A 25,094-nucleotide genomic window follows, 5' to 3' on the forward strand; every position below is an offset into this window, starting at 1 on the left:
CCAATTAGTCCTTTGCGCAGCAAAATTACTTGTAAAAAATGAAAAAATAAAAAATCAAGAGAAAAATTGATAAAAATGAATTTAAAATATTATCTTGCATATATATAATAACATATTAGATATGCCTCTCTCCACTGTTTCTATTCACTGTTTTTAATCGGTTTTTAATTTGTGTATTTTTTATAGTATGTTTCGTGTCAAATGCAATGATCCCCTCTCCATGCCCATGGACCCATGATTATGAGATGGAAGTTCACTGATGTAAGTGCTCTGCATACCTAATTCTTGCGATATAATTATATATATATATATATATATATATATGGTATTGTGCTTTAATATGTATACCTTCCTATGTTTGTTACCTAAAGAATCATTATATAGTTGACTCATGGTGTGTTATGACCTGGGTACACACCATGCAGCTAATTGCACGGCAATCTGGAGCGCGTGCCTGCTGTCCTTCACTCTCCTGCTGAGTCGCGCTGCTGTCAAAAGGTCTGGACACGTGCACTGGCTTACACAGCCACTGCGCACGCGCCAGTACCGCTGACGAGCGGCGCTTCATTGCTGGAGGCTGTGAATGCCAGCACACACGCGCCAGTTACAGATCGCAGGTGATGATCATTGGGAGCATACAGCATAAAAGGTGAGGGGAGACCGATGAATAACAGCCCCCTGAGGGGAAAAGTACATAGGGGTATAGGATGATGCGTTCTTGATTCACCAGCATTCAAATGGGTAAATGCAATGATTTATAATGGTTTGTTGATGGGCTCTTATGCTGATAGCAAGGCTGAATGATTTGATAAACTGCTAGGCTCTCTGCCACACATGTTCCATGGTCTTGAGCTGTTATTGAAGTATATATGGTTGCTCCACACCTGAACTGTAGACATGTGGTTGCAATTGTAATGGTCACACAACATACTATTGTAATTTTTGTAATAATGTTACCACAGTGGGTGGAATATGGCCAAGATAATTGCTAGTATAGGATTAAGCCAAAACGAATTGTCAGCCCTATATAGACAAACTCATGCTTTTTAAATGTGTTCATGCAGTATAATAAAGGTAAAACGTGCTACAGCTGCTGGTCACCATTTAAACATCTAATACAGCCCAATACAATACCAACAAAATAATCTATTCATTACCTATTATCAGAAATTATTCATTGAAGCAAAATTTTGCATGAAATGATAATATTTATTGCAACACTAACAAAATAGTTTACTTCTTACCCATTGTTTGCAATTATTTATTGAAGCAAAAAAATTTTTTTTGTATGAAATTATAATATTCATTGTAAAACTGTCAGAAATTAATTGTAATAAGACGCATTTATCTCACGCACCTCTGTGCGGTATACATCCTTTAACATTGCAATTTTAATGATTGTTTTGTGTGTATATATTTGTTTCAATATTTCACTTTTTTGCACTAAATTATAATAAAAATTTAATATTTTAATAAGGACATGTGGGATTGCTCTCAGTCTCTTTGTAAAGTATAGTATAAGACTTGCGCTTGACCTAGGGCCCTGTGCCCCGTTCGTGCTCCGTTCCCAGCGGTATCTCCGGTACCCATCCTGGCGACCTCCCTCCTGTGCGCCGGGGTCACCGTTACACGGGCTCAGCTCAGGCACGTCCACACACCTCTCCTGTGTGCTACATTCTCTAGCTATCTGACTGCTGACCCCTTCCACCAGGCTGGCTTAACCCAGGGACTCATTCCCATGGCGACCATCCCCTTACTTGGTTAACCCTCTATGCCCAGTGTGGAGTGGAGAATTAGGATTTTGGTTGTGCTTTGGTGGAATCGGCACTGGTACTCCAGGTCCCAGGGGGTAGGTTCTGCATCCCCAAGAGGATGCAGTTCCTTGTAGTGCCCTGAGGATCTCAGGGGCGCTACACCTGCTCTAATCCCCCTATACCCAGCACCATTTAAGTGCCAGCCAGATACCCTGGATCAATTCCGGGTATCTAGTGACAGGTGGACTCGCAGGGTATCTGCAAGTCAACCTGTCACTAGGGTAAAAAAAAATAGCAAAAGCGCTGAAAAGAATTGACATGTTCATTCTTATCCGAACTCAGCAAAACTGAAGGTGGTTCACAAAACCGTCAGGAAAAAATCCTGACGTGTTTGTGTGTGTATGTATGAGATTTCAGAAATCTCATAGACTTTGCAGGGACTGTAAAAAGCAGCATATTTATTAGCATAGATTTGCATAAAACCAAGACAAATCTGCTGCTAAAAACGCCCATTGTGAACATAGCCTAAAGGGGACTTTACACGCTCCGATTATCGCCCGAGCGTTCTCGTTGGGGTCATGGTTTTGGTGACGCACATCCGGAATCGTTAGCGAGGTTGCTGTGTGTAACAGCTTACCGTGATGTGAAATCATTGCAAAAGCGTGATTTATCGCTAATCGTCGACATGGGTCTTCATTCTCAAAAATCGTTGTTTTTTCATTTCAAATATCGCTGCTCTGTACTTTTGGTATGCTTTTCGTTACGTGTGACACTACTAAAACGACTTTTTAAATCGCTGCATCGTGCGTCATCATCGATACGGGCGTGTATGATAGTGCTAATGGCTAATACGCCTACTTGGCTCCTATTTGTGAACGCATCTGCTCCATGATTGGACATTAATATCTTTAAGATGCAACCATCCTTTCTGCATTGTTCATTTCGCCTGTTCATTCTCAAGTATTTGGACGCGTCCTGCCGTTCCAGTGTACGGAGGATTGTTACGCATCATTACTGCGTTGTATATACATCTCACTTGAGTATATTTTTTTTTTTTCTTTTTCTTAAATTTTGTAAGGTTTGATAATTTCATTGATTAACCCCTTCACGACCGGCCGATTTTTCGCTTTCCGGTTTTTTTTTCGCCATTCTTTTTCTGAGAGACGTAACTTTTTCATTTTTCAGTCAATATGGTAATAGGAGGGCTCATTTTTAGTGGAACGAGCTGTACTTTTAAATTAAACCATCAGTTTTACCATATATAGTGTACTGGAAAGTGGCAAAAAAATTCCAAATGCAGAAACATTGCAAAAAAAGTGCGATAGCACTTTTGTTTTTGAGATATTTTATTCACTGTGTTCACTATATGGTAAAACTGATGTGTGCGTGTGATGCCTCAGGTCAGTGCGAGTTCGTAGACACCAAACATGTATAGGTTTACTTTTATATAAGGGGTTAAAAAAAATTGGACGTTTGTCCAAAAAAAGTGGCGCACGTTTTATGCCATATTCCGTGACCCGTAGCGTGCTCCTTGTCGGGATATATGGCTCAGTGATGGCTTATTTTTTGCGTCTCGAGCTGACGTTTTTAAGGGTACCATTTTTGCGCAGATGCTATGTTTTGATCGCCTCTTATTGCATTTTGCGCAAAAGTTGTGGCGACAAAAAAACATCGTTTTGGCGATACCAAATGTGTGTATATTTTTTATTTTTTTAACCCTTTAATTTTCAATGGGGCGAATGGGGGGTGATTTGAACTTTTAGGTTTTTTTGGTTTTTTTTTTTAAACTTTTTTTAACTTTTTTTTTTTTTTCATTTTACTAGTCCACCTAGGGGCTATTGCGATCAGCAGTCCGATCGCTCTGCCCTATCTGCTGATCACGGCTACATATCTGTAAACAGCAGATACGCTCACTTTCTTTTTCACTGTGCCGCGGGCACAGCGAAAGTGAAAGCAAATCATGTGTAGTGCAGGAGTCATCACATGACCCTGTGCTACCATGACAACTACCGGAAGTCACGTGATCGCACCACGTGACTTCCGGTATCGGGCGGTAAGTCAAAGTGTACCGCGATCGCGCTTATAATGGCGCTGTCACATATTGACAGCACCATTTAAGGGGTTAAACGGAACGAGCAAATAACGATTCTGCTCTTGCCTAGCAGGCACACATCTCAGCTGTGACAATCAGCTGAGATGTGCGCCGATCGCAGCATGCTGCCGCCGGCAGACCGCGGGCAGTAACGTTATGACCTCTAGAACGTTATTTTACTGCCCGCGGTCATTAAGGGGTTAATAGATATAATAGTAACCAGTATTGTATCTTAGCCAAGTTTATATAAATACACAATTCTTCTAGATTTATTGCGACAAGCTTAGTGTGACCAATCATGTTATGTATCATATTTTACAATAGTAATTTTGTATGTTAGAAGCCATCTAAAATTTAACAATTACACCAATACATTTTAAATAAAAAAACAAAAATATATCAATCTCTGTTTTGCAGACCAAATATGCGTAGTGAGCATGAAAATGCCGTCATAGCATCCATGCTTGTAGCCGGAGGAGCCCTTGCCCTTACAGAGGATCATAACATGCGACGCCTAACCAGAAAACGACGTATTTGGGCGCGCAAATGGCTCCTAGAGAGACAACGCTATACACACATCCACCTGGTTAGAGAACTACAAGAGCATAACCCGCATGACTTTAGAAACTACCTGCGCATGTCCGAAAGCTCATTCAGTTACCTTTTAGAGAAAGTTCGCCCTTATATAATGCGCAATAATACTGTCATGCGTCAGGCAGTACCTGTAGACGAGCGCTTGGGGGTAACCCTTAGATTTTTGGCTACAGGACGCAGTTTGACTGACCTCCAGTATTCTTCTGCAGTGTCTCGCTCCCTGCTAAGCTCCTTAATTCCGGAGACATGTTTGGCAGTAGCACATGCTTTACAAGACTACATGCATTTTCCAAAATCAGCATGTGAATGGAAATATATATCTCAAACATTCAACCTATTATGGCAATTCCCTAATTGTGGGGGCGCTATCGACGGGAAGCACATAAGGATAATGCAGCCACATAATTCAGGTTCATATTATTATAACTACAAGGGCTACCACAGCATTATCCTTATGGCTGTTGTTAACGCAACTTATGAATTTATTTACATTGATGTAGGGATGAATGGGCAAGTTTCGGATGGGGGCGTATTTGAGCATATGGAATTTGCCCATCGTCTCAAACAAAATCAACTACAATTACCCACAAACCAAAATACCATTGGAAATATAAATTTTGTTTTTTTGGCGGACGAGGCCTTTCCATTACAACATAATTTATTAAGGCCATATCCACTTACAGGCTTGAATGTGGAAAGGCGCATTTATAATTACCGTCTATGCAGACACGAAGAGTTGTCGAGATCACTTTTGGCATCTTAAGTAGTAGATTTCGTATTTTTTCAATGCCAATCAACTTAATCGAATCGATAGACAAAGTTGTAATTGCATGTTGTTATTTACATAACTTTCTACAAAAAAGAGATGGCCTAGAATATGTACCACCTGGGTATGTAGATATCGAAAATCATAGCAATGGTGTCCTTGCGCTTGGGGCATGGCGTCATCAAGTTAACCAGCTTGATGATCTTTTCCCGCAGCCACCCCTTTCACGTAGTCAGACGGATGCCATGGCAAATCGAACAAATTATTGTAATTATTTTAATGGCCCAGGGGCTGTTTCATGGCAGCAAGTGTATATTTAATTTGACAATTGGGGTTTGTTAATTTTTGATTGATTAAAACCTGATATATCATGTAAAGATGTCAAACATTGTGTTCCTTGGCCCTGAAACACATTTTGCTTGTTGTTCCAGAAATAGATGTTTTTTTTTTTTTATTTTTCTCTGTTTTTTTTATTTTGAATTTAACATGAATGATAATGTTTAATTATAATAATAATAATAATAATTTTATTCATTTATATAGCGCTATTAATTCCATAGCACTTTACATACATTGGCAACACTGTCCCCACTGGGGCTCACAATCTAGAGTCCCTATCTGTATGTCTTTGGAATGTGGGAGGAAACCGGAGTACCCGGAGGAAACCCACGCAAACACGGGGAGAACATACAAACTCCTTGCAGATGGTGTCCTTGGTGGGATTTGAACCCAGGACCCCAGCGCTGCAAGACTGCAGTGCTAGCCACTGAGCCACCGTGCCGCCCACAATTATGTTATAATACATTTTTAAATAATACAATTACTTGTATTATGTGTTTTATTTGTAACTTAATGTAATACATATTTTTGTTTTTATTTTTGTGTTTGATTTAAAATAATTTATTTCAAATATTTTTTTTTATATATGAATATATTTTCATTTTTAATACTATGTATAAATGTAGACTTAATATTTATACTTTTTTGCATTATATAATGTAAACCATAATGCTTTTATTTTGACAAACAAAAAGGTGACATTACAAACACTCCTTTCCACATTCATTTTTTAAAAAAAACAAAAATTTATAAATAATTAATCACTACTAGAAACCCAGTCAAATCTAGTGTTTTCCTTAAAAAAACGCATTAGCGCATTCAAATATTGCGCACATAAGTATTAGCAATCTACACGATGGCGATATACACATGCCGATATTCACATCCTTTCAAACACAAACGTAATGACGTTATAACGTCAAACGCACCATGTGACACGCCACACTATATACTTGCAGATCTTAACAGAAACTGAAAGGAAAATGTCTGTAAACAAACGAGCAAATGTCGGGGGCCAAGGAGAGGTGACATACTTGATTCAAAGGATGGATGCGCTGGATTACATATGTGCCAAGAGATATACACTACCTATGGCACATAAACGTATTGTAGTTAAAAAAATATGCAGGGGCCTTGCCCGTAAACTTGCAATAATAAGAAGTCCTAAACAAGTACTCAAAAAAATGGGCTGATTTAAAGTACCGTGCTAAGGACAGAATTGAAGGAATTCGCAGAAACCTTGTTTTGCTTGCAGGTAAGATCTTGTTTATGAATTTTTTTTGCGATTGTTCTGTTTTTTTCGTTGAAACTTTTTCAATTTTTTTTAAATATTTAATTAATTTATTTATTTAAATTTGTTATGATCAAATATATTTTTTAATTTTTTCTTTGTTTTTGGAAAAATGTATTTTTTTTTTCTTATTGTTTTTTTGGATTTTAACAATTTTTAAAATATTTAAAGCTTAATTTTTTAACAATTTTATTTTTTATTTTTTTTTTTTTAAATATTCAAAAAAAAATGTTAAAATAATGAAAAAAAATAAATAAATTTAACTGTTTGATCTATCAACAGATGAAAACCAAGTTCATAATGAAGCATGCCTACCCTCAATCAATAATGCTCAAAATGAGGGCAACATACAACCAAGAACTATAAATAACAGCAACGAGAGTAGCCCAAATGATTCTCCATGGTTTAACGCACACAACCTTGATCATGATGCTAATACGCCATCATCTGAACAAGCAGAAGATTCTTTGAATTTAGAGGAGAACATTGTGGACAATGATAATGGTGTGTGGTTTTGTAAACGTTTTTTTTTTTTTTAATTTAATACAAAAAAAAATAATTAAAAAAAAAAACATATTTCTCTTTGTTTTGATAAACATAGGTGGGAAAGGATCAGGTTGGACCTTGAGCTCATCATCAGGAGATGAAGGTGACGAAGACGTTGCAAGTAATGATAAGGTTTAAAAGTTTAATTTCAAATTCAAATTTTTAAACTTTCCATTAAACATAATTAAATTGTATGCAAATTAAATTAAGAGATTTTAAAATATGTTTCAAATCTCAAATGTTTTAATACAAACTTTTTAATATTTAAATTATTCAAAATCTGTTTTGTCTGTTTATTTTTCAGATATCATAACCCTATATGACATTTATCTGTCTGCGAAAAAGCTGAGAGAAGCATCTGAGCCTATAATGCCATGGTCCTTCAATATATTAATCAGCGTTAATAATTAATCATGTTGTATGTGGATTGTTTTAAAATTTGACAGTTTTAATTAAAATTTAAAAAAAATGTTAACTATGTTAGGGTTATCTGTACCATGATGTTTGGTAATCATAAAAAACTTTGTGTGTAGTGTTCTGGGGTTTTTTTTTTAAAAAATAAAAATTTGATATGTAACATGAACAATAACAAATATAAATAAATAATTGACATTTGGTTGAACATTCTAAAATTGCCTTATTAATTAAACAAACAAAAAGGTGCTTCATATTCAATGTTTATTCACAAGGTAATCCTCATTATGAACAAAAATATATGTTGTTTTTCACATATAACACAATTTTAAAATTAAAAAAAGTTTGAGATAACATGCTGAAAGTAATTATTACATGCATATAAACAATTATATTAATAAGCATTATCCTACTTCTTTTTACGTTTATTCAGAATATTTATGCGTGAGCTATGGCCACGCAGAGCACCCTTTGTTAGTGGTACTATGGATGGCTCAGCTACACTTGGTGGTTTTTCGGGCACTTCTACAACCTCAACAGGGTCACAAACCTCTCCTGTGGCAACAAAGGATGAATCAGTGAGTTTATTAGCTCTAGCTAAATGTAACACATCCTGTATGACCCGCAACACACATCCATGTAATTTGTACGTGTGCGGTACGTATTTGCATGTACCGGAGACACGTACACACGGAGACCCATGTTAATCAATAGTAAATGGCACACACACGTAAAATCGCACGGAACGTGTGTCCGTGAGGTAAGTACGTGTGTGCGCTTTTCTACACGGACAAAATGTCCGTTTTTGGCCGGCAGCACGCAGGCACGGACCCGCTTTAGTCTATGGGTCCGTGCCTGCACGTACCGCACACGGAGTATGTCCGTGTTCAGCATGTTTCGTGCGTGTGCGTTTTTACACTAGCGATCTTATTTTTTTTTTTTTTTAATTAAATTCAGTATACTTACCTTTTTTTTTCTGCTGTTCTCAGTCATACTTACATTGGCGCTCGTTTTTTTTCTTCCCCCCCGCTCATACCACTCCCCGATCACCAGCGCGGCGAGGAACAGCTGTGCACAGAATGCGCGGCAACAATTACTTTGAATATGCCGGCCGCTCATTAATCAATCTCGTATTCCCTGCTTTCCCCACCCACTGGCGCCTATGATTGCAATTCTGGGCGGCTGCTGACTGATATTGTTAGGCTGGGGGGCTCCCCATAATGTGGCGCTCCCCATCCTGAGAATACCAGCCTTCAGCCGTATGGCTTTATCTGGCTGGTATTAAAATGGGGGGGACCGCACGCCGTTTTTTTTAATTATTTATTTATTTTACTGCACAGTATAGACACGCCCACCGGCTGCTGTGATTGGGTGCAGTGAGACAGCTGTCACTCAGCGTGGGGGGTGTGTCTGACTGCAACCAATCATAGGCGCCGGTGGGTGGGGAAAGCAGGGAATACGAGATTGATTAATGAGCGGCCGGCATATTCAAAGTAATTGTTGCCGCGTATTATCTGCACAGCTGTTCCTTGCAGCGCTGGTGATCGGGGAGCGGTAAGTATGAGAGAGGACTACTAACGTCAGTCACTCAGGGGATTAGCGGTCACCGTTGAATCCTTCACAGGTGACCGCTAATCAGTACACGGCACACAGAGCCGCGGCATTACAATGAAGTCGGGTGAAGTTCACCCGAGTTCATTCTCATCGCGCAACTCTGTCTGCTGTCAGCCGACATGATGTATCAACAACATTGTGCAACACACAAACGGACATTCCACACGGACATTCCACGTACACATACACGGGCATTTTACACAGAAACACGGACATTTTACACGTACACACAGCTCGCATACGCCATCGCACAGATGCCATACGTACCGGAGAAACGCCGCAAAAAAACGGAACACGGACCCGAAAAACGGACCGTAAGACACGTATGTTTTTTTTGCGGAAGTGTGTTTTAGGCCTATAAGGCACTGGGCGAGGTATTTCTGACTAGGGCTGATAACATGCATCTCATCATCCACAAAAATAGCCAGTCCAGAAAGGGGTGGTCGGTTGTGCTGGTCCAGAATGTTTTGGGCAACACCCATCAGTTTCGTGACAATCGTTGTTGTGTTTGCTTGGATTGTTTTTTTTTTTTCCCTCATACAACTTAGTGGTTCCAAAACATTGGAGGGCCCAGCCTAAATCAATTCATCCTGACTTATTTGGCTTCCTGGAGTGTCATATGGAGCTGATCAGAAGAAGATTGCTGACTTGTTGTTGGCTCCTGCAATACAAATGTATGTTATTGTTTGTTAATTTTCCAGTGAAAAAACAAATTTTAAGAATAGAAAAATGATTATTTAATAATTAATTTATAAGTGAAAGTTATTATGTGGGCGAAAAAAAAAAAAAAGAAAATATCACAAAAAACATAATTAATAAAATAAAAATTTAAAATAAACCTTTCAAAAAACAAAAAAAAAATACATTAAAAGGTGAAATAAATTACCTCAGATATAATAACTTCATTACTAGCATCTGGTGTTATTTCTCCAAGAATATTGAGGCTACTTGTGGATGCCCTGGGGAGCTCCTGGTCTCTTGTAAAATTTAGCAACTCAAAGTACCACAGAGTAGACACATATACATCCCCAGTGCCAGCCCCCGACCGCTTGGAATCTTCGATTTTGTTTAATTATTGTTTATATACTGTGCGAATGGCCTGGATTTTACGTTTCACTATATCCTCCGTCCCTTTAAGATTAGGATGGTATTTATCGAATACCGCAATCATTTTAAGGTAAGCATGCTTTTTCATTTGTCTATTGCTATACTCGGGGGCTTTCACTTTCCATAAAGGTGTTTGGGTTTGGTAAACCTCAATAAATTCCCTAAGGAAGTCCTCTTTATTAGTACACATCTGAAAAACAGATAATGGATGTGTATGCTTATTTGTTGTTGCTATTTCATTTCTGTAATATTAAGAAACATCTTAAATAAAGAATTTACAAAAAAAAACAAAACAAAAAAACAGTGATTTAAAAAATAATTTAAGTTAAGAAAAAGTATGACTAGCAAATAGTATCACCCTATGATATTACACAATCTCTAACGGTATTTTTAACACAAATTAACAAGGGAAAAAAAAACATACCATGCAGCAATGATTGACAATTCCTGAAGGCGAAATTAACTACAGTTCCCTTGTGCGAGACAAAAATCTAATGGGTAGTCAAAATCAGGAACAAGGAACACGCATCTGTGCACATTAATACTAACAACATCCAATGAACATCAATTGCGCTGATTACACGAATGACTCGAGACAAGAAGGGGCGTATCGAGTAACAATGAAACAACGCCAGGATGCACTTTGTGCTGGGAAACAACGCCTATATCGCCTTGAGAAATGAAAATCCATGTGGTGTGACCGCTAAACAACGACACGTTATGTTCCTCATTACATCGTGGAACGAATTAACTTCGCTGTTGAATTTAAACGAGATTGCGACGTGTGACCGTAAGCAAACGTAAAAAACATGGGCACGCAGCGATGAACACACATCGCACAAACAAACTGGGCGTGACGCACATACGACGAGATCGTGGGCGATATCGCAGTGTGTAAAGCGGCCTTAAGTGTAAGACGGGGATTTATGTGGTGTTAGAAGCAAACCTTTTGCAGAGAAGGAAAAGAGGACAGAAGAGGCATTGTAGATAAGCTGTACATGAAGGCAGATGTCCAGGCTGTCTGCTCTTCATACAGCAGTTCACAGCTAGTAGATACTAAGCACGCCTCCTCTTCCTGTGATTCGCCTCTGGTGCTCTTGCTACTTTCACATTTCCATCATTTTCCCTCATTCCCAATTCGTCGCTTTGAGAAAAAACTGAATCCTGCAAAATAATTTGTAGTATTCTGCTTTTTGCCATAGTCTTGTATTAACGACGGATTTCTACTGATGGCCCTTTGTTGCATCCGTCGCGCGACTGATCAGTCGTGGAATGACTGACCGTTGGGCGGAAGCAATGCACAATATAACGTTTTTCTGAGCGTCAAAATGACACACTGCTCAGGGTTCCGTCGCAATCCATCAAGAGGTATAATGGTTGTCTATGGTGCAGGATTCCGCCTTAATCCATCGCACGATGGAATCCAGTGCTGGATTCTGTCCTTTTCTACTGAGCATGCCCAGTATGTACACAATCACATTGCAAGGCTCCAAAGCTGGTACGACGGATCAGTTTTTTTACAGGGATCAGTCGCATCAGTTGTACCGCAATCTGCGACTGTTCCGTCGCATCAGTCACAAAACGGATTGTGACTGATGGAAAAAACTGATGTATGAAAGTAGTCGACGTGTTTGACCTTAACACTCCCAGTGGACAGCAACTTAGAGGGAAAAATCTAGTTGTCAGCCCTTTATTAAAGGGAGTTTGTCCCATATAAATGCATATTTTAAAAAAGCTATACAGTGTTGTAGGCAAAGTAGCCCCTACAACAGCCATACTAACACTGTATCTGTTACTTGTCCAGTGCCTGAGAAAATAATTTTTAATTAATCTGCAATTAGTAGCTCTTGTGCATCCTTGGCATGTCCAAGAGTTTAGTGCACTGTTATGCGGGCGTCACATGAGACGATCTATCGTGTGATGCATCGTCGGGGGCATGGTTTTCGTGACGCACATCCGGCATCGTTCATGACGTCGTCTCGTGTGACACCTCCGCAGAATCGGTCACAAATCGTGAGTCGTGTACAAGTTGCTTATTTTTAAAAAATTGTTTATTTTTCATGGCGCCGGTTGATCATCGTACCCGGGGTAGCACACATCGCTCCGTGTGACACCCCGGGAATGATGAAAACAACTTACCTGCGTCACGCGGCTCCCGCCGGCTATGCGGAAGGAGGTGGGCTAGATGTTTACGTCCCGCTCATATCTGCACCTCCACTTCTATTGGCCGGCGGCTGTGTGACATCGCTGTGACGCTGAACATCCCTCCCCCTTCAGGAAGTGGATGTTCGCCGCCCACAGCGAGGTCGCTCTGCAGGTAAGTACGTGTGACGGCGGTTTAATGACTTTGTGCGACGCGGGCAGGGATTTGCCCGTGACGCACAAACGACAGGGGCAGGTATGATCGCTCGTGCGATCGCACGATAGATCGTACCGTGTGACGCCCGCATTATGCCTCCTCATTTGTATAGCGAGGCATTTCCTCCCCTTCTGATTGACAGAATCTGTGTACAGCCATCATGCATGCAGTGGTCTCATGCATCTTCCATTCTGACCCTGAAGAACAGCGAGTGGTATGAAAAGAAAGGAGACAAGGAGGAGAACTCACGAGGCGACTGTGTTCGTGATGGCTGCACACATGTCAGCAGCATTCAGATAGTGGTCACTCTGGAAAGCAAGCTCTGTCAATCAGAAGTGGATAAAGCTGTGGATACAACAAGCACATTAGGGTTTTACCCTATACGAAAGGAGAAAGAGTGAAAAAACAGGCCAATCACTTTGTCTGGTTGTGTGACTAACAACCGGTGCAAAAAATGTTATCGGCTGCCATAAGGTCCATGAGCCCTAAGGGGCCCTTTGCACACTACGACATCACAGGTGCGATGTTGGTGGGGTCAAATTGAAAGTGATGCACATCCTTAATAAGAAAGCGGTTTGCCGGCCAGAGCGAAGTCGCAAGGCAGGTGAGTGCATGTGAAGCTGCCGTAGCGATAATGTTCGCTACGGCAGCTTTCACCATGATATCGCAGCTGCGATGGGGGCGAGGACTATCGTGCATGGCATCGCAGCATCGGCTTGCGATGTCGTAGTGTGCAAAGGGCCCCTAAGGCTGAACGAAACAAACCGGAATCTGACAAAATGTGGCTTAATTTGCAACGCTGTGAATAAGATGATTGTCCAATCAAAGAAAAGGTGCTTTATTGATGTGTTTCAAAGTAATTCCCCACTTCTTCCGGAGAATAGGCAGCAAATGAGCAGAATTAATCAGAAGAGGGGACGAAACCCAATGTGCAAATAAGGAGGTGTAAACTCTCAGCCACATCAAGAGTGCACCAAAGCCTCCTCATTTGCATAAGAATTAAAGTTATTTTCTCAGGCACTGTATATATAGTAGGTACATATTTAGGGTGGGCCATAAGTATGGATACACCCTGGGTGGCCATAAATATGGATACACCCTGATTAAAAAAGTAAAGTTGAATTTTAAAATGGCAGCCTTGCTAATGGCCGCCATGGGTGTCACCCGGCCATAAATGTTTTGCCCCTCCCATGTACTAATATGCCACAAACGGTAAGGTGATATCAGCAACCACTTCCATTTTATCAGGGTGTATCCATACTTATGGCCCACCCTGTACTTTAATATGTATAGTGCTAGTGCCTGACCCAGGGCCGTGGGGTACCCGGTCCCGGGCTTTTAGTTTTTTAGGGGATTGTCACAGGTGGCTGTGCCTGGTCCCTTGACCTTGGTGGCAGTTAAAAGAAGTCTGGTGAAAAAAATAGTAAAAACAAATAAAATAAAAGTGTCTTGTGACGCCACCTACGGTTCCTGGTAATATTACAGACGCTGCTTGCAGACCTCAATGTTATGATAAAGCAGCTAGTTTGTAACGCTCTCCGTAAGTGGAGTGATGTCCCTAGGGCCGTTGGGAAGGATCGAGATTTTACACACAGGGAGGCAGCTTACCACACGAGTATTGATACCGGTTTCTTCAGGGCCACTGATGTGCAGCTCCCCATGCTCAGGCAAACAAAGTCCATAGTGAGAGCAGCACATTTGATAACAATAACTGTTATACATACACTGGGTCTTTCTTTCTGTACCTTTACTGGTGTTGTTGGCAGTTAAGTCCTGGGTACAATCCGGGTGGTCAGGTGGCAGTTAGGATTTCCACATTTGTGAGTTATGAGGCATCCTTGTTACTGTATGTTTGTTTAAGTCCTGGGCTGTGTAAAACCTAGCCCTGACATCTATTTCATCTCTCACTTGTGTAGTGTAGCGCCCCTAAGGTAATCAGGGCACTACAGGGAACTGCATCCTCTCCCATGATGCAGAAACCACTCCTCCAAGGTTCCTGGGAACACAGTGTCACTACCACCTACACCACAAATCCCAGCTACCGCTCCCAACCAGTGACTGCCGGTCAGAAACCAGGGGGTTGTGCTAGCTGTCTAATAGGCCAACTCAGGGGGACTGGGCAGACTGGTGGGTGGGGACTAAAGGCAGTCGAGTGAAGAGTTCCAAAGAGTGAGGAGCTAGGAGTTGAGTGGGGAGCTCCAAGTGTGAGGAGCTAAGAGAGCAGAGCTTCTAGTGAGAGGAGCTAAGTAATGGTGGACACAAACCTGTAAGCTGGGTGGACAGTGGTGACCCAGTGGTGTAGGCGACGGTTACCGGGATCGGGGAAGCTGACCTGAGGTTTTCCAAGGACACTGCCGAGGGGAGGCAGTGGATGCCAAGATGGTTCAATGGACTTGACTGGTACTGGGCATGACGGGGCACGGGGCCCTAGACCAGGAACCGCTATAAGTGACCTTGTAATTCATATGACCAGGGAGGAAGCCTGTAGAGACCTCCCTCACCAACTGAAAATCCAGGACTTCAGCAGACCGCAAGGGACCAGGGCCTTAGACAGAGGACAAAACAACAGGGTCCAATCTGCCAGTCCTAGAGACAAGAAGTGGGCACTTTACACCAGTAGACTGGCCCCAAACATCTCATACTACGGGGGCCCATTACCTACAAACTGAGTGCCTGGAAAAGGGCACCTGGATCGAGGAGGGAGAAGGGAGGAGGGGCTCCCTCTGTTAGCAATCACTCCAAAGCTCTGTTTGACAATTCTATCTAAAACATTATGTTGGTTCAAAATAGGAATATATATTATTTTTTTACAATTCCCTTAATATTATCAAATTGTAGTGATGGGCGAGCACTAAAATGCTTAAGTGCTCGTTACTCAAGTCAACAATTTTCTAATGCTTGGGTGCTCATCTCAAGTATCAAGCACAATGAAAGTCAATAAGAAATTCAACCATTTTTGCGACAGCCCCCCCTAGGAGATCAGAGGGGGCCTGAAAATCAATGACATGGATGGAAACACTGCTGAAATGGAATGGAAAAAGCATGGGAAAGAAGCCTGGACACATCTCTCTATCAAATAATTTTTAATAAAGTTTTAATATACATGCACAGCAGCACTACTAATATGCTTACATAACAAAAAGCACCAACATACAGACAGCACAAGACATAACTTTCGTTTTTTTTCTCCCTTTATGTGTTGTGCTGTCTGTATGGTGGTGCTTGTGCGCACAGTGCATTTTTCGCAGTGTTTTTCGGGTGTATTTTTGTTCAGAAAACTGCATGACTTCGCTTCACCAGCAAAGTCTATGAGTTTTCATTTTTGCTGTCTGCACACAGCGTTTTTTTAGCTGCGTTTTTGTGGTGCCCACAAAAACGCAGCATGTCAATTTTTTTTGCGTTTTTCACTGCGTTTTCCACCCATTGAGTTCAATGAGATGTTCAAAAACGCAAATTGCAAATATACCTGCATTTTAGTGCGTTTCTATGACTAAAAACACAGCTATAAACGCAAGGGGTGGGTAATGCAGTCACGTGTACAGGAAGAGGATTCCTTGTCTTGGTAAACACAGATGCGTGAATCCTCCTGCTACCACCACCACTGCTTCCACCTCCCGTCCGGCGCCATGTCTGCTCCCGTCCAGTGCCCTGTCCCTGTCGAGTTGGAAGCAGCTGCGAAATCAAAAGTGAACAGTAGAAAAAAAAAATGTCATACTCACCTGTCTGCAGACTCCCGGTACATGTCCGCTCCCAGCTCCTCTTCCCGGTACCGCCACCCCTGCTCCGGCTGTGTGCAGACTCTCGGGACACATCCGATAGCTGCAGGAACTGCCGCTAATCAGCTGATGCGGTCCCCTGACGGAATCAGCTGACAGTATAAGTCCATCGGTGAGGCCAGCTTTTTACCGCTTAAACTATCAGCTGGTACCGTCAGGAGACCACATCAGATGATTACCGCCGGGGCCTGCAGCGATTGGACGGGAGTCTGCATAGAAGTGAGTATTTTTTTTTTTTGCACTGATGCATCAGCTGATTGTATAAACGTCGTTTATACAATCAGCTGATGTGTGATGTGATTCACGTCCTTGAACCTGACACATCATCTGATCGCTTTGCCTTCCAGCAGACCGATCAGATGATATTGTATCTGGATTGCATGGCGCGGAACCCTTGACCTAGGATTACTGCGGAGGGGAAGGGGGTTTATTTCAATAAAGATGTAGTCACTAATTGTGTTGTGTTTTATTTCTAATAAAAATATTTTTCTGTGTTGTGTTTTTTTATCTTTACTAGAAATTCATCGTGGCCATGTCTAATATTGACGTGACACCATGAATTTCGGGCTTAGGGCCAGCTGATAATACACAGCTAGCCCTAACCCCATTATTACCCAGCGAGCCACCCAGCACCAGGGCAGCTGAAAGAGTTGGATACAGCACCAGAAGATGGTGCTTCTATGAAAGCGCCATTTTCTGGGGTGGCTGCGGACTGCAATTCGCAGCGGGGGTGCCCAGAAAGTGCGCTGTGGATTCCAATCCCCAGATTCCTAGCGGTAGCTGGACACAAAAATTGGGCAAAGCCCACGTCATTTTTTTTTTTTTTAATTATTTTATGAAATCCGTGAAACAATAAAAAAAAAGGGCTTCCCTATATTTTTGGCTCCCAGCCGGGTACAAATAGGCAGCTGGGGGATGGGGGCAGCCCGTACTTGCCTGCTGTACCTGGCTAGCATACAAAAATATGGCGAAGCCCACGTCATTTTTTTGGGGGCAAAAAGCTCCTGCATACAGTCCTGGATGGAGGATGCTGAGCCTTGTAGTTCTGCAGCTGCTGTCTGCTCTCCTGCATTCACTAGTGGATGTAGTATGCTGAGCCTTGTAGTTCTGCTCCCCCTGTCTCTCTCTCCAGCATACAGTCCTGGATGGAGGATGCTGAGCCTTCTAGTTCTGGAGCTGCCTGTTCTCCTGCATACACTAGTGGAGAATGAAGAACATATTGAAGACGGAAATTACATCACACCTTTTTTTTCACCAATCTTTATTGGCATTGTTCCCTAAAAAAAACCGCAGTGAACAAAAACGCAGCAAAACGCAGCAGTAAATGCACCAAAACGCAGTAAAAACGCATGCGTTTTATGACGCGTTTTTTACCTCGGGTATGTTTTTGTGCGTTTTTTGTGGCACAAAACGCACACAAATGCAGCGTAAAAAAAAACACAGTGTGTGAACCCCTTTTACTAACTTTTTAATTTTGACTAACTTTTTGGGGTAAAAAATGTGTCAGGATGTGGTATGTCTTTCTTTTTGATACCCATATGTTTTTTCTGAATCTTATTTAGATGGTTATTAATTGTTAGTTGGCAACTTTATCTCTATTTGACCCATTTACTTGTAGATTCCAGTCTGGAGATCATCATTGACAGGAACCTAATTTGCGCCTCTCTTTGCGGTGGAGAGCTGATACTCTATTTTACTCCTAGGAGTATGTCCTATCTTCAAAGCTAATGATATCATAAGATTGATAATAGTGAATCTACCAAAATTATTGTATTCATTTTGCTCTATTAAAGCAGCAGTTGAATGACTGCCGATCTCAGAACATTTTGATTTAAAGAAGGAAAGTATAAATAATCTCCGTAATCTAATACATGCAGCACAGTGTCCTTGTATTCCACAATATATATATATATAATATATATATATATATATAGTGGAATTTCCATGTTATATTTCTACTTTAATATTGTACTTGTACTCTAGTCTTTGTAATATTTTAGAATTAGTGTTGTGCTGCCCCCTAGTGGGGAAATGATGAGTCTTTCCTCCAGTTTATGTCACACTTGGTCATTGTCTTCTATCAGTGTGAGTCTACTCTAGAACAGTAATACACGGCAGTGTCCTCATTATTCACATTGGTCATTTGTAGATATAATATGTTTTTACTCTTATCTCTGGAGATTGTGAATCCTCCATTAACAGCACCTTCATATATGGAATTTCCTTCAGCACTAATATATCCCATCCACTGTAATCTTGTATCAGGGGTTTGTCTGACCCATCCCATGTAATAGCTACTGAAGGTGAATCCAAATCCTTCACATGAGAGTGTATGGGAATTCCCAGGCTTTATCACCACGGGGTCCGATGGATGGACAAGTCGCTGTTCAGACTGGACACCTGACACGCCGGCCAGTGATATAAAGAGGAGCAGGAAAGTCTCCATTACTGCCGGGGTTACTTCTAGGAGGTGATGTGCGATCCATCAGCGCTGTCTTTATTATGTAGGAGATGTCCCAGAAGGAAGTGACGTCAGCTCATTATCATATCGTGAGACATATATACTTGTGTGATTATTATATATAATTTGTATAACATTACGTGTGGGTTTAAATGAAAAAAACACAGATTTCTCTATATCATTAATGGTATCTTCAGTGTTATTTCAACATAAAGTGACAACAATCTGTTATGTTTGAAGAAAATATTTTTAGAATTTTCTTTCTTAATATAAAAGTGTTTGAAAATATTTTAAAATAAATGATCAGATTTTATTTATATATAAAGGTCATAATTATACTGTGGTCATTAGACATGGGCACATTTATTTAAGAGCAACTGAATACTACTCAAATTTTACAATTATCCTTGTTTTCCAGAATGCAGATATATTGTAATTCACACTGCAAATTCAGTAGAATGGCATCCAGCTGGCCACCATTATGCTTAACTGTAGAAGGCCAGCAAAAAGATAAAAAAAAGCCCAATACGTTTCTCTCCTTTCACATCCCAGCTAAGTCGGCTGCATGCTCTGCACAATACAGTCCTCACTGCTTCTGCTTACCCTCACCGCATGCTGAAACACAGCACCTCTTCATGCTTGTGTGACGTTGTGACATCAGCATGTGCACTACAACCTTGAAGGGTGAACTCTAGGGTGAGAATTCTGCCGAGGCTCAGCCTGGGAAGTTGCACATGGCGATCCCAGGCCTATTCATGGCCAGAATTCTCCACCTAGTGTGAAGAAGCCCAGGGTGCATCGGCGGTAAGAAGCCTCTCCAAGGACCATATGAGGGACAGTGATCACGGGTGTAAGTGATAAGGGGGACTATTAGATTTTTTGTTTTTGTACAGCTTTCATTTGTTATGCTCTAGGCCAGTGATGGCGAACCTATGGCATATGTGCCAGACAGGGGACGCAGAGCCCTTTTTGCTGGCATGCGCGCTGTCGCCACACTGAGCCACTTTGAACTGCCGGTGTGATCGCGCCAGCAGATCAAAGTGGTTTTGAGCAGAGGAGACATTTCTCCTCACTCTAACACGCCTCCTCTCCTGGGCTGCAAGCTTGTTGCCTAGGAGACTGAAGAGCGTCAGTAGGCGGCGCCGGCGTCTTGTGGCCGCGCGGGAATGGAACTTACTGAGGACCCAGCGGCGTGCAGCGGAGGCGCGAGTGCTGCAAGATGAGTTTTTTTTTTTATTTTTAAAAGCTGTGTGCGGCTGTGTCAGGTGTGGGGGACAGTGCCAGCACGGGGCATGGAGAGCACGGGGCAAACATGGAGCGCACAGGGCATTGAGAGCACGGGGCAAACATACAGAACACGGGGCAAACAGAGCACGGGGCATGGAGAGCACGGGGCAAACAGAGCATAGGGCATGGAGAGCACGGGGCATATATATAGAGAGCACAGGGCAAACATAGAGAGCACAGGGCATGGAGAGCACGGGGCATACATACAGAGCACGGGGCAAACAGAGCACGGGGAATACATACAGAGCACAGAGCACAGGGCATACATTCAGAGCATGGGGCATACATACAGAACACGGGGCATACATACAGAGCACTGTGCATACATACAGAGCACGGGGCATACATACAGAGCACGGGGCATACATACAGAGCACGGGGCATACATACAGAGCACGGGGCAAATGTACAGAGCACGGGGCATACATACAGAGCACGGGGCATACATACAAAGCACGGGGCATACATGGAGAGCACGGGGCATACATGGAGAGCACGGGGCATACATGGAGAGCACGGGGCATACATGGAGAGCACGGGGCATACATTGAGAGCACGGGGCATACATGGAGAGCACGGGGCAAACATGGAGAGCACGGGGCAAACATGGAGAGCACGGGGCATACATGGAGAGCACGGGGCAAACATGGAGAGTACGGGGCAAACATGGAGAGCACGGGGCAAACATGGAGAGCACGGGGCAAACATGGAGAGCACGGGGCAAACATGGAGAGCATGAGGCATACAGAGCACGGGGAATACATGGAGAGCACGGGGCAAACATGGAGAGTACGGGGCAAACATGGAGAGCACGGGCATACAGAGCACGGGGCAAACATGGCTGCAAGGATGGAGGAAACGTGCAAAGATGGAGAGAAACGTGCAAAGATGGGGAAACGTGCAAAGATGGAGGGAAACATGGCTGCAAAGATGGGGGAAACATGGCTGCAAGGATGGGGGAAACATGCAAGGATGGGGTAAACATGGCTGCAAGGATGGGGGAAACATGCAAGGATGGGGGAAACATGACTGCAAGGATGGGGGAAACCATGACTGCAAGGATGGGGGAAAACATGACTGCAAGGATGATCGAAACATGCAAGGATGGGGGGAAACATGGCTGCAAGGATGGGGGGAAACATGACTGTAAGGATGGGGGAAACATGCAAGGATGGGGGGAAACATGGCTGCAAGGATGGGGGGAAACATGTCAGGATGGGGTACATTTAGCAGTAAGGGGTACATTTACCAGGATGGGGGATACATTTACCAGGATGGGGGGAAACCTGAAAGGATGGGGGGAAACATGCCAGGATGAGGAAAATGCCAGGATGAGGAACATTTAGCAGGAAGGGTGACCTTTATCAGGATGGGGGAACATGCCAGGATGGGATACATTTACAATGATGGGGTACATTTACCAGGATGGGGTAAATTTACCAGGATGGGGTACATTTACCAGAATGGGGTACATGTACCAGAATGGAGGACATTTACCAGGAATGGGGCCAAATATACCAGAATGTAAGAAATATATATCAGGATGGGGGACAGGTTTACCAGGAAGTGGCCCAGGAAGGGGGACAAAATTACACAATGAAGGGGGAGGGGAGCAACTCGTACGTCTTTATGGGATTTCAGGATGTTCAGACTTTGCAATGTAGATGTGGATTACAGGGTGAAATCTCTGTTTAATTTGCTGCAATTTTTTCCAGAAAGATCAATCCAACTGCTGTGTCTGGAAAAGGGCAGGGGCTGAGCTTCAATGTGTGGTAAGCATGCCCCCTGCTGAAGAGAAGAGAAGACTGCAAAGGTACGGTTTAAATCAGTTATTTACATAATAGGATTGGTTGGCACTTCGGAAAAAAAAATGGGATTAGGACTACAGTTTGGGCACTCGGCCTGTAAAAGGTTCGCAATGACTGGCCTATGCCTTAAGCAACGGCAGTCCGCTCCCTGGCCTGATGTGTGTCGGGGAACCCGTTTGCCCGCAAGCGCTGGCCCATGGGATCTCTGCCTTGGCGGTGGATTTCTATCCCCCTCGGTGGGTTTTTGCCGTCTTTCGAGTCTTTTGGTGGGAATGGACCTCGAGTCCAGACCTCAATCAGTGGATTCGACGGGGTCCAGTGGCTTCTGGACCTCGTTCAGGGTCTGAGTACCCTTTCCTGGTGCTCCGGTTTCCAGCTGATTCCCCGGTTCAGTACCGGCGGCCCACTACCCTGTCCCGGTCCCTTACGGTTCCACCGGCTGTCTTCCCGGCTTCTGCAGGCGGCCACCACCGTCTGCCTCCTTGCCACGGTACCAGGGCTACGACCCCGGCACCGGTCAGTGTTCACTTGAACTACTCCTCTCAACTACTCCTCTCTTAACTGCCAAACTCCACTGCCTTCCTGCCTCAGGCCCTCCGGACTCCTAGGTGGGCGTGCCCAAGCGCCTGGCTCCGATCCCTGGTGTGACCATTGGACACTGAGGGAGGTGAGAAGGGTTTTGAAGGTTGGCTGGTAACACCTTTTTAGGGGCTGGTGTTGTGCAGGGGGTCTACCTGTGACTACCTGGCTAGTCCAGGGTGTCACATGACTACCTGGCCCGGCCAGGGCGTCACATCAACAGCTCAGCCGCTCTGACAAACTGGGGACAAGGTATGCTAAAACCAGAAAGCTACTTTAATAATTCTGACTCTTTCAGAATTTGATATCTCCTGTGCTTTCCTAAGCCGGAAATAACTTAATTTGTTTTTGGAAAATTTTCAGGAAAATATAACTAATACAAGAATAAAAAAATGAAGCATTGTGATCCAGTTTTACACAATATTTCTATTGATAATTCACTTAAAATGTTATTTCTTCACCTCATATGTAATATTCTAGAATCTTTCCTCCACTTTATGTCACACTTGGGTATTGTCTATCACTTAAAATGTTATTTCTTCACCTCATATGTAACATTCTAGAATTAGTGCTGCCCCCTAGTGGGGAAGTGAGGAATCTTTCCTCCAGTTTATGTCACACTTGGGTATTGTCTTCTATCAGTGTGTATGTCTAATACAGTAATACACGGCAGTGTCCTCATTCTTCACATTGGTCATTTGTAGATGTAACATGTTTTTACTGTTATCTCTGGAGATTGTGAATCGTCCTTTAACAGAATCTGCATAGTAAGTGCTGCCCCCATCACTGGTAATCTCAGCCACCCACTGTAACCTTCTATCAGGAGTCTGTCTGAACCACTCCATCCAGTAGCTACTGAAGGTGAATCCAAATCCCTCACATGAGAGTATATAGGAATTTCCAGGCTTTATCACCACGGGGTCCAATGGCTGGTCAAGTCGTTCTTCAGAGCGGACACCTGGAGAATACACAGAATAAGGTTACATCCATATCCACATCTCATCATAGTGCTAGTAATATCTTTCTACTAATGTTCTAGTAATGTCTGTAGTAATGTCACCTGACACGCCGGCCAGTGATATAAAGAGGAGCAGGAAAGTCTCCATTACTGCTGGGGTCACTTCTAGGAGGTGATGTGTGATCCATCAGCGCTGTCTTTATTATGTAGATGTCCCAGAAGGAAGTGACGTCAGCTCATTATCATATTGTGAGACATATATAGGTGTGACTCTATCATATACAGTATGTGTGTGGTGCTATGGACCAGTATGTGTTTTATTACTTAATCTGTGTCACTGATTATATCAGTCATTTCCACAATAATAAAGATTTAACCATCAGTTAAAAGTCAACATAAGAGATGAAGAATTTTTTTTGTAATGAAGTAAAGATATAAAGGATAATTAGTTTATAAGTGTTTGATAAATCTGTGAAAAGTCACTTGTTCCAAATACACTGGACATATAGTAATAATAATGCAGAGTCTATTGTTTATTCCACTGGAGCGATCATATTTGATTCCCCACTCTAAAATGTCTGAGAAAAAAAAAGGAAGTTACTTGACCTTAGTGCAAGAAAACTTAATGGGTTGTCTCTTCTCAAAGGTTATTACTACATAAAAATATAAAAAAAAGTCAATAAAATTTAAAAAAGAAAGGTGATCTTTACTTGCCCTATTGGGATTCAGCACTGCCTTTCACAGTTGTTCTGGTCTTTGTTAATCGTCTGCAGTGGTGATGACAAGCTGACTGCTGCAGTCAATCACTCCTGCTGTCTATGTCAGCAGAGCTACTGAGCTCAGCGAATGGCTGTAGGCACGATAGACATGAAGTCAATGCTGCAATCGATCACTGAAGATTGAAGCAGCACTTATATAGTGTGAACAACGGTAGAGGATGTAAAATCTTTTGTTTCCATTTTATTCCCTTGAAGGGAATCTGTCAGCATATTTTTGCTACCTCATCTAAGAGCAGCATTATGTAGGAAAAGAGACCCTGATACCAATAATATAGCACTTAGTTTACTGGGTGCAGCAGTAGTGACACAATCAGAGTTCTTATATGCAGCATGTAGCTCAGAAAGATAACTGCCCACAACACAGCTCTCCATATACATTGTCTACTGACAGTGAGTTGCTTTTCAGAGGAGGGGAAGTAGTCAGTTTAGCAGTTGCTTGAACTGTGATCCAAGCAGTAATAATCTCCTGGTGATAAAATCTTTATTGTAAGTAAACAGCACACTGCTTAAAAGGTTACACATCACTGAATTTAGTATCCTCAGATTACATAGCAAAAACCTGCTCATATG

General features: G+C 42.4%; 1 gene segment (V, D, J or C); it reads right to left on the reverse strand.

Annotated features, from left to right (window-relative positions):
* Positions 1-23,425: 23,425 nt before the first annotated feature.
* LOC142243256 (Ig heavy chain V region 914-like) lies at positions 23,426-23,893 on the reverse strand. The segment is given in 2 exon segments: positions 23,426-23,745; positions 23,848-23,893. Coding segments are annotated over 2 exon segments (366 nt in total).
* Between the last annotated feature and the right edge of the window lie 1,201 nt (positions 23,894-25,094).

Source organism: Anomaloglossus baeobatrachus, chromosome 1, assembly GCF_048569485.1.
Source record: "Anomaloglossus baeobatrachus isolate aAnoBae1 chromosome 1, aAnoBae1.hap1, whole genome shotgun sequence".
NCBI lineage: Eukaryota > Metazoa > Chordata > Amphibia > Anura > Aromobatidae > Anomaloglossus > Anomaloglossus baeobatrachus.